This window comes from Mytilus californianus, unplaced genomic scaffold (assembly GCF_021869535.1).
Source record: "Mytilus californianus isolate M0D057914Y unplaced genomic scaffold, xbMytCali1.0.p SCAF_2, whole genome shotgun sequence".
Taxonomy (NCBI): Eukaryota; Metazoa; Mollusca; class Bivalvia; order Mytilida; family Mytilidae; genus Mytilus; species Mytilus californianus.
Window position 1 is genome coordinate 130,350,960 of NW_026262668.1, and position 11,415 is coordinate 130,362,374.

The 11,415-nt window shown below is 34.0% G+C and overlaps 1 protein-coding gene across 1 annotated transcript in view; it reads right to left on the bottom strand.

Annotated features, from left to right (window-relative positions):
- Positions 1-11,184, bottom strand: part of LOC127731027 (aladin-like) — a 67,283-nt gene extending 56,099 nt beyond the window's left edge. The window contains exons 1-2 of the mRNA XM_052239773.1: positions 11,126-11,184; positions 243-373 (exon numbers count right to left, since the gene is read on the bottom strand). Coding sequence (XP_052095733.1) covers positions 243-371 — 129 coding nt within the window. The 5' untranslated portion in view covers positions 372-373; positions 11,126-11,184. The remainder of the gene's footprint in view (positions 1-242; positions 374-11,125) is intronic.
- Between the last annotated feature and the right edge of the window lie 231 nt (positions 11,185-11,415).

Genomic DNA, 11,415 nt, shown 5'->3' on the forward strand with positions numbered 1-11,415 from the left:
AATGAAATGACAGCAGACCAAAAAAATCTTTTCTTTAAAAATTTAGATTGAAACTCATCTATCTGAGAAAATTATGTGGTATCATAACTAGCTACAGTGTTTTCATTCTACCTACATGGCCTACAGCATCTACAAATGTTTAAGCAAAATGAATGAATGTACTGTTATAATAATATAAATCAATTTTAACTCAACCAAGTTGATTATAAAATAATCATAAAGATTTTACAAATGATACTTGCTTTAGATCCTGCCATGTTTTCTGTCTGTAATGTCATAAGTTGACCATTCTGTTCACACAATGTGACAACATTCTCTGGTGGCGGCTGTGGGAATGTATTAAATACACTGTTATCACTGTTACTATTCATTTCTAGAAAAAAAATGGTTCCCTCACAATCAATTATTCTACAGAATATAAGCTTCTTAGAGACAACATGATAAGCCATGTCATGTTGTGCATGCGCATGATGTGCATTTCCATGTACAATGTTACAATGTATTTACTAAACATAAAACAATATTTTGTTAGCACACAACTGACACCTTCGTTACAATTTTAACACAACAAAGTAAGTATTTGTTCACACATATCACTTTTAAATAGTCATGACAGTTAACTCAGGTTGTCTAGAACTTGGTTGACTCAAAATTTCGGTTGAGTTAAAATTTTCTCATTGTCCCCAACTGTGTTCCATATAAATATTTATTATAATGTCAAAATACCAGATTTTGATTGGTTAATACGAGGGAGACAATTTACTCTATCCCATGGCAAATACTCTATTACCCTTCATGGAGACGCTTGCTCAAGTGTGCACTTTAATAAATATGGATGATTGTTATGTACAAGACGACATAGTTTATTACTTTGAATTTGAAATTTCATAGACGGTAATAACAGAACATTCAGTATAATAAATTAAATAACACATATCTGAGAGCGTGATAGAGCAGATTGTTGCCCCTCGAAAAGACATTGTAAAACCTTGGCTTCGCCTCAGTTGACAATGTTTTCTCAGGGTAACAATCTGCTCTATCACCCTCTCAGCTATGTGTTATTTATATAATGTGGCCTGAGAACACAGTTATTTCGTAGTGCATTTCTTTTAGACAATACATTAAAATTTTTAAAAATCAAACCTGCTCTATCTCAAAAAGATTTTTACAGTGTAGTGTACAACATGTACTACCTTTAGGACACATTATATCAAAATTATAGAAAAGTCTATCATGCAGCTCTAACTCAAAATATGGAAAATGCTATGTTAAGGGGGTCTATAATCTAGATTGACAGCTTCAGACATATACTAATTTTTTGACCTATTTCAACTGGACCAAATCACTACTTTCCTAAAAAAATTATCACCCAAAGTTTTTAAACATGTAATTTCATCCCCCTACTTAATCATGTTAATATTTCATGCATAAAATATAAATAAATAAATTTGGAAAGTGTATGAAAAAAAGTTATACACTGTCCACACTAAGGACTATATTTGTAGACAACTAAAATATAAGGCTGATAACTGTCTTCTGACCATGTATTTTGACTCCTGATGAGCCGAAATTGGATAAGCTGAAATTTCGGTTGACTCAAACCAAATCTAAGATCCAATGGTTAATAAAAGAACAGAGTTCCAATGTCCAATGTGCACATATTTTTATCTTTCAAAGGTACAAGGGCAATAACTAAACAAGAGGCTCTAAAGAGCCTGTGTCGCTCACCTTGGTCTATGTGCATATTCAACAAAGGACTCTCTCCAACATTGTAGATGAGAATAGAATTCAAGACAAAAATCTCTGTTTTGTTGATCTTGTATTCTCTCTATCTTCTTTAGTTTTTGCTCAAAACACAAAAGAGGGTAAAAAAAATTCCTTATTTAAGGGGCTGGGCAATCACTCCTATAAAGAGTGACAGCCTACTACCTATATCAGCGAAATGTGACTTGTTAGTAGATCTTGCCCTACTGATCATTTTGTGATTTAATGTGTCTATTTATCTATTATGATTTCTATCATGTAAGGCAAAACCCCTAAAAAATGAAATTAAAGGGCAATAATTCCAAGGAGATGTCGGATGATTTCCTCTATATTGTCTTATTTTGCAGATCTTGTCTTGCTGATTATTTTTGCTTATTTAAGTTTCTATCCATCTTATTTTTGGTAAATTAAAAAATTGGTAAAAATCATCATCAAAGGGCAATAACTCCATACCTGCCAACTTTTGAAAGTCCCCCATGGGGGTTTTAGTGTGCGACAACAATTCTTTGCGACAAATTTTGCGCGTGCTGTTTTTGGTCTAGAAAAAGTGTCATATTTGTATGACGAGCTTACAAGCCTTTTTCTTAAGTTTATTAGCATGATTCTAGTTATTATTAATATATCAGTATGATGAATCTGTAGCTATAAGACCAGGATTTATTTTCTTGTGTTAGGATATTAAATGATTGTTATTGACGTTTAAAATTCAAAATTATGCACAAAGAAGGACTTTATCAGGTTGGGAACAACACCCCAAATGAGGGGTAACCCCTCAATGTAAGGACATTAAAAACCAATTTTAAGTAAAAATGAGCACATATCTATATTATTTGAAGAAACTTTTCCTAAAGAATTATACAACTATCTGGTATTATACATGTATGGTCAAAACATGTCCAAGAATTTTGTAATGTTCCTGGATTTTTATTGGACCCCTCATTTAGAAAAGACTTTAAAGTTGTTCCAAATATAATGAATTTTCCCACTTTTAAGTTAAAAAATCTAAATTTTTCTTTTTTACAACAGTAAAATGACCCCTTGTCTTAATGTCTTGGGGACAGTCCCTCATTTAAGGGATATACCCCTCATTTGGGGGTTTGTTCCAAACCTGTTTGTTTGGTCCTTGTGAAAAATGAAGTACAAAATGTATAGTACATTGTACTTTAAATGATTTACCCCATTTGGTAATTTAATTGCATACAAAAATGAGATATGTTACAGCAAGTGTAATGTCAATAAATTAGTAAATAAACTACTATTTATTATCTTTATGGTAGTACTGCATCATTGAATTTTGTCAATCAGCTATGCTTTTATTCTTAAGCTGTTTAAGAACCTCCTTGCAGATGAAAATTAACCTTCCATGTTCACGATTTTACAATTCTGACTAACACACAGAGGAATACAACACAAGTTCAAAATCTAGCATGTTAGAATATTCTTAAGAGAAAATGTTTTTGATTGGCTTATTAATTTGATCATGAGAAACACAGAATTTGATTGGCTGATCACGATTGTCTTCCCTTGGGAACAGTTCAAATTCTGGAACAATCATATTTTTCATGTAAATTTTCACAAAATCGTGTTTTAGTGGTTTTTTCACGATCACGATCGTGCAATCGTGACAAAGGGTCAAAATCGTGTAGTACACGCCTAAATCATGAAAGTTGGCAGGTATGTAACTCTAATAAGGAGTCGGCTGACGATTTCGACAAATGTCAACTTATTTGTAGAACTTGTCTTGCTGATCATTTTTGCAATTTAATATTTCTCTGTATCTATCATGTCTATTATAGTTTTCAAGATAATAGGCAAAAATGAAAAAAAAATGGTAAAATTTGACATTTAAGGGCAATAACTCCTATAAGAAGTCATCTGACAATTTTGACGTATATGAACAATTGGTAGAGCTCAACATTCTGAACATTTTTGCTCCAATCAGATTTTCTCTATTCATAGCGGTTTTCAAAATAATAGACAAAACTTGCATTTTTACCCTATGTTCTATTTCTAGCCATGGCGGCCATGTTAGTTGGCAGGCAGGGTCATCGGACACATTTTAAAAACTAGATACCCCAATAAAGCACTTCTTTTTTGTTCTTTTAAAACTTTTTATTAATATTTTAGAGAAATGAAGGCTTCAGAGCAAATAAAATGCAATGTGATTTCCATTATAATTAATATTTCCAAGGAGAATAAATCATTAAAAATATTTAATCAGAACTTATTTTAGATAGTGACAAAGATATTGCTGATATAAACCTTTAATATAAAAGAGGGACGAAAGATACCAGAGGGGCAGTCAAACTCATTGATCGAAAACAAACTGACAACGTCATGGCCAAAAATAAAAAGACAAACAGACAAATAATAGTACAGATGACACAACATAATAAACTAAAGACTAAGCAACACGAACCCCACCAAAAACTGGGGGTGATCTCAGGTGCTCCGGAAGGGTAAGCAGATCCTGCTCCACATGTGGCACCCGTCGAGTTGCTTATGTTATTACAAATCCAGTAAATAGTCTAATTCGGTAAGTCACATTCGTGAAAAGGGAAGGGTATTGTAGTTACGACATAAGGGACATATCCGATATCATCTGTGAAACGGTTATTCCATAACGGTCAACCAACTCGTGATGGCGTCCGTAAAATTTACGAAGGGATGACTTCAACTTCACCATTTGGAACTCTTGGTTTAATAGCTTCCTTGTGAGCAGCAATCCTCTATCAAGGAAATCATGATAGGAAACACAAGCCCGGGAATATCGTATCAATTGGGAGATATATACTCCGTATGCAGGCGCTGCTGGAATGTTGCTACATAGAAATGGAAAGTTCACAATTGGGAAGCTGAAATCATCTCTTTTGTCGTAAAGTTTTGTTTTCAACCGACCCTCATTGTCAATTTCTAGATGTAAGTCAAGATATGAGGCAGACTTAACTGTATCTGTAGTATCCTTTATCTCTAGTTCGATGGGATAGATTCGTTCAACATAGTCACCAAATTTTGTATTATTTAGTGAGAGAACATCATCTATATAGCGGAACGTAGAGTTAAAGGATATTGCTAACTTCTTATCTCTCTTCCTAAGAAGCTCCTGTATGAAGTCAGCCTCATAATAATAAAGAAACAAGTCGGCAAGAAGAGGGGCACAATTGGTTCCCATTGGAATTCCGACAGTCTGTTGAAAAACACGTCCTCCAAACGTAACAAATATGTTGTCAATCAAGAAATCAAGCATCTTGATAATGTCAGTTTCAGAGAATTTTTTGTTTGAATCAGAGTGATTCTTTACAAAGTAGGATTTATCCCTCCCCAAGACAAGATACTTGTATCTACGTTCGCCATTCTTTTTAATGAAACAAAGTAATACCAACTCTTTCAATTTGTCTTTTAGTTTGGAATGGGGAATACTTGTGTAAAGTGTAGAAAAGTCAAATGTTTTAATACTATTGCAAGATGAGAGAGTCTTAGATTGTATGTACTCTAAAAGATCTTTTGAATTTTTTAGTATCCACATCTGATTCACGCCACCTCTAGAATAGGCAGTTTCACAATAACTTTGGAGCCCGGCTTTGATTGCTGATAAAATAGATGTTAATAATTTAGAAAGAGGTTTCGTGGAGCACTTGGAAGACCCAGCAATATACCGTTGTTTGTAAGGACACTTATGTAGTTTAGGTATCCAATACAGTGATGGAAGATCCAGTTCTTCGTCTTTGGTTGAAATTCCAAAGGAACATAGAACAGACCTATGATTATCTAGGATTTCCTCTTTGGTAAGTGTCGTGAGGGTATATGTTGAGTTTCCAAGTGAATTGTCAATACCTAATTCATTTATCAAGCAGTTTATGTAATGATATTTACACACAAAAACGATGTTGTTTGGGGCTTTATCTGCGGGGACAACAACATATTTGTCATGGAGGTAGGACAAGTGTTTTGCAACATTTGGGTCTTTAAAAATTGATGTAGCGTGGGTATTGATATGCCCATTTAGTTTCTTAATTCGGATTTGTATCAACGACCTCACAGCCTTAATCCATTCGGAAAGAGTATCTACGTCTTCTGTCTCGCGTTTAGCCAATTGCCTGGCGTAATCCTCGACTGAATCCATCAGTATTTTGAAGTTGTATTTCCAATTGATGGATTTAGGCTCACGATATTTCGGACCTTTGGATAACAAATTTCGCAGGGAAGTGTTATCGACAATGTTGAGGTCTCCGGAAATAACGTGGCCAGCCGGATTATATGTGAATTGGGAACTAGCACAGGTGCAATCAGGAGGTTTAGACTTGAAGTCGTCAATGTTGAGATCCTTCAAAACGTGTTTGTAATTGAAAATTTTAGTTGCAATTGGTTTGGTATAGGTATAAGAAATTATTGGTACAGACTGATCTTTAAAATAAGGAGGTATTTTCGACTGAACTAATTTATGATGAAGGATATTGCCTAAGTTGACGCCATCGAGACCTTTGTTGGCAAAGGAAAGTTTAAGAAAAGATCTTTTCTCTTTTTCATCTTTTCCAATGCGAACTGGTTTGAAAAGTCTGTGACTTGCAATATCCGAAATAATAGCTGTAAGTTTGTATTGGTTTGAATGAGGGTTTGTAACCGTGGTTTCCAAACATAAATTGAACAGAGAATGAAGTTTTGAAAGGGGTAATGAATACAGTTTCGTGCGAATGTGATGAATACCTAACGGCTTTTGTATAAATGGCAGCAAGTCATTAATAGAGACATCATGCAAAGTAGGTGATGTATAATGACGATGACCATGACTGCGTCTACGTCGAGGAGTAGAGTTGAAAATATTCATCACATTCACCGAGCTACAGGAAGGACTAGATAGAATACCTATACCATCAATTTTGTCATTGCAACCATATGGTATTTAATATAAGTTTCATAAAATTCTGGCAGGAATTGAACATATATGAGAGCGCTATCAATGCAATTTTCCATATAATCAATATTTCCAAAGGGCATTACTCTTTTAAAAATAAATTATCAGCACTGATTTTTGAACTCGTCAAAGACGTTAATGATATAAACCTATAATATAAATTTCATAAATATCTGGCAAGAATTGTACACATTAGAGTGCTCATAAGGCAATTTTCCATATAATGATATTTCCAAGGGGCATAACTTTTTTAAAAATTATTAATTGGCACTGATTTTCGAACTCAACAAAGACATTGCTGTCAGATAGAAACCTGGGATATAAGTTTCTTAAAAATCTGGCAAGAATTGTACATGTGAGAGTGCTATCAAGACTGGACGGAAGGACACACGGAGGGACAGACAGATGGACAGACAGACGAACGGATGGACCTACCCCCTAAATTTCTATGTCCCCCCCAACTCGTTGAACAGGGGACAACAAAAGCATTCAAATTGCATTATCTATCTCCTTTGAAACTTCTTTTATGTGAATGGGTATAATTATCGGAAATAACAGCTGCTTCTTGTAATGTCTCAACAGTTTTGTTATCTAAATGTGTTTTTAAGTTTAAATGAACACACTGCTTGAACTCTTCTAATAACATCAATTGTCGTATGTTATCAAAATTGTTATCTATTTTCTTTGACGTAAGCCATTTATCAAATACCGGTAGATCTTCTTTTTCCCTAGCAAATTCAACATAGGTTTGTGAATCAAACTTTTTTTTCTGTCTATATGCTTCTGGCACTAGCTCATAAGCTTTCAAAACTTCCTGTTTTACCATGTCATAATCAGAACTTTTTTCTGAAGAAAATGCTGCGTAAATTTCAGCGGCCTGGCCCTCAAAAACACTTTGCAGCATTGTAGTCCAATAAGGCTTTGGCCATTTCAAATTTTGTGCAATTTTCTCAAACTGTGGAAAAAATTTATCAACAAAAAAATTGTATGCATCAGTGTAAAAAACTATTCACCATCAGCGTTAAAGGTGAATCATTATAGTTGTACTTCCTTTGTTATTATATCAGCAAAAGTTCATAAATAAGGATTTTGCTATGGAAAATTGTTATCAATGTTTCCTTTCATTTTTTTTTGTGTGTACAATATCTAGTAAAATAAGGAATATTCCAAAACCGGGACATTTATCAAAATCATAAAAGTGTACAAATTTTATCATTCATCAAAATATGCTACTAACAAATTTGTTATTATCCGGAAATATTTTAATCAATGATAAGACACAGCATGTGAAAGTGCGGCATCTACACAACTGATACACGAGGATTAGCACTCCCAATATCTATTGATAAAGTTATCACGTGACATGAAGCTAATTAATGTATGACCGCACGTGTGTGACCGCCTTTTTCAAACGGGGAGATGGTATAATTTTACTGGACAATATTTAGGACCATTTTCAGCAAAGAAGAATTCATAGAAATGTAAGTGTTTCTTTAAATTATTATCCGTTGCTGTATTAATTGTCTTTTAATGCTTGTGTGATGTTAACATTGGGAGATTATAAATGCACAAATGTGTATATTTTGAAAATACGCCATAGTGTATGTTGTAGAGATATCATTACTGACTTCAGCGTGTACATTGTCTTTTTTGTTGTACGTTCAAATTTATGACTGCGCTTCTATATAAATATGTACTATAATCTGGAAAGACCATACTCAGCCTACATACAGTTCATTTTAGTTATTTACTGCTGATTTGTTAAAGAAAAGGAACTTTTGCGAAGTAAGATTATCATCTCCCCCTTTTTTATCTAAAATTTTAACCCATCCTCCATAATCACACTATTTTAATTATTGTCAACTATGCTCTGAAATTTTTAATAATTTCTTTTTATTTTTCGATCGTATTTTACTAATTTGAAATATTGCTTGGCGATGATGGTCATGATGTTATTCTTATTTTTTGCACAGGTCTTAGGGACAGAACAGTAACTTAAGAGTTTTTGGAAAAAAAGATTTAATGATATAGGTAAATTCTGTCAACATGGTCAAGGTATGTATTTTTTTAAATTTAATTTTTTTTTATTATCAATAATCAGTATGTATGTTAGATTGCATGTGTTGTTTGTGTTGATACTGCATGAACTTTGTGATTTGTGTTGATTTATATGCTCTATATTGGCCCTTTGATAAGGAATAAAGACATTTGATTTGATTTGTATTAATATTTTTTTAATGCATATCAAATTTAAAACAAAACCGTCTGCAATAGATCCTTGTGCTTGAGATTTGTGGCATTGTTACAATAGATCATGGTGCTCGAGATGGGTGGCATTTGTACAATAGATCCTGGTGCTTGAGATGGGTGGCATTGTAACAATAGATCCTGGTGCTCGAGATAGGTGGCATTTTAACAATAGATCCTGGTGCCCGAGATGGGTGGCATTGCTGCAACAGATCCTGGTGCTCGAAATAGGTGGCATTCATACAATAGATCCTGGTTCTCGAGATAGGTGGTTTGTTACAATAGATCCTGGTGCTCGAGATTGGTGGCATTGTTACAATAGATCCTGGTGCCCGAGATGGGTGGCATTGTTACAACAGATCCTGGTGCTTGAAATTAGTGGCATTTGTACAAAGATCCTGGTGCTCGAGATAGGTGGCATTTTAACAATAGAACCTGGTGCCCGAGATGGGTGGCATTGTTGCAACAGATCCTGGTGCTCGAAATAGGTGGCATTCATACAATAGATCCTGGTTCTCGAGATAGGTGGTTTGTTACAATAGATCCTGGTGCTCGAGATTGGTGGCATTGTTACAATAGATCCTGGTGCCCGAGATGGGTGGCATTGTTACAACAGATCCTGGTGCTTGAAATTAGTGGCATTTGTACAATAGATCCTGGTGCTCGAGATAGGTGGCATTTTAACAATAGAACCTGGTGCTCGAGATTTGTGGCATTGTTACAATAGATCCTGGTGCTCGAGATGGGTGGCATGGTTACAATATATCCTGGTGCGCAAGATAGGTGGCATTGCTACGTGTACAGGAGCGAAAAAATGTAAAAAAGGATCAGCGTTTATGTTAACCAGTAAATTAATATAAAAAAACTGGCTTTATATAACATTTTATTCCCTGCCTTTGACGTTCTACGTAATTGTTAACTATTGTTAACATGGTTAACTTGTTTACAAAACATTGATATTTTTTATTTGTGGTTGTTTTTTTTTTCAGAAAGAGTAATGGATGCCTACACAAAAATAACAGAAGCTAAATTAAAGAAGGATCATGCACTAGATATGGTTGGAGGAGCTTGGAGAATACAATTCATTTTCACGAAACTATTAAAAATGAATAAGAGATTATTTGTATTCATTTACCAGATAACCTTTTGGCTATATGAGCTTTATCATAACTTGACATATGTTGTACTGTTTTGTTTCAAATCTTTCTGAGTCATGTGGATTCAATATATTTTGTGATTACTAAGTATTATAGATATAAGAAGATGGCATGGGGTATGATTGTCAATGAGACAAATATCCACCAGAGTCCAATTGACGTGGAGGTAACTAAACGGCCTTCAACAATAAGCAAACACCACACCATATAGTCCGCGATAGAAGACCCGGACACAATTTGTTTTAAACAATTCAAACGAGAAAAACCAACCGCCTAAATGACAAACAAATATGACAGATGAACCAACAACAAGAAACGAATTGCTTATTTCAACATGAATCAATGTTGTTGCAATATTCAGGTGACGTTGTTTCAATGTTAGGTTTCAACCTATATTCACGGAAATATCAAAGTTGATACAATGTTGAAAATATAACGTTGTTTCTGTTCTATTCTGTTCTGGTATATTCCTCCGTTTTATCAGAGCACTCCACTTATCAAATGAGTATTAAAATTTTGAATACTTAACCGAAAAAGCAGATATTTTTATATTTACGATATGAAAAATATAATTAAAAATTAGTTAGTTAAAGTGAATAAAATAAAAGTTTAAAATGTCTTTGATGATATATTAAAAGATATTAATAAAAAAATATTATGCACACATCTTCAATCTTTGTTGTGATGACAGGGTAATCTCTCTTGTAAATTATCCTCTCTTGTAACCAGGTAACACATCACAAATAACGGCACTTTGATTCACCAATATGAATAAATAAAACCTTTTAAAAACAGTTAATTCAATGTCTTTTCAACTTTACAGATTAACGTTGATTCAACGTTGAAATGCCTGGTGGGTAGTGCAGTTTTAAAAGTCCACTTTAAAGTTTATAATTAATTTACAACGAAAAGTTATTCATGTATAGCATTTTATAGAGCATGGAAAGCCTTGTACTATGAAAAATAGAAGGGAAAATACTGATTTTTCATGGACGAGAATGGGTGAGTATGTTCTAAACAAAACATGAAACATGTGCCAGCTAACCTGTTTACTGATCTTTACTGACAACCGAAATTTTCCCGCTATAACATCATCTTTGCAAAACGAAACTAGATCTGAGTTAATCCAAGGTTTCTTCGGACTTCACGTTGTTTCGTCCCCGATATATATTTTCGTCCCTGGAGAAGTTATATCCCAATCTCGTTAGGTACACAAATGTAGTGACCTATAGAAATAAATGCATCCATACCTATCATGATTAGTTTATTGAAATACTGACTTCGAATTTGAAAGATAGCTGAATTTTATCCAATTTGATACAGACATTCAAAGGA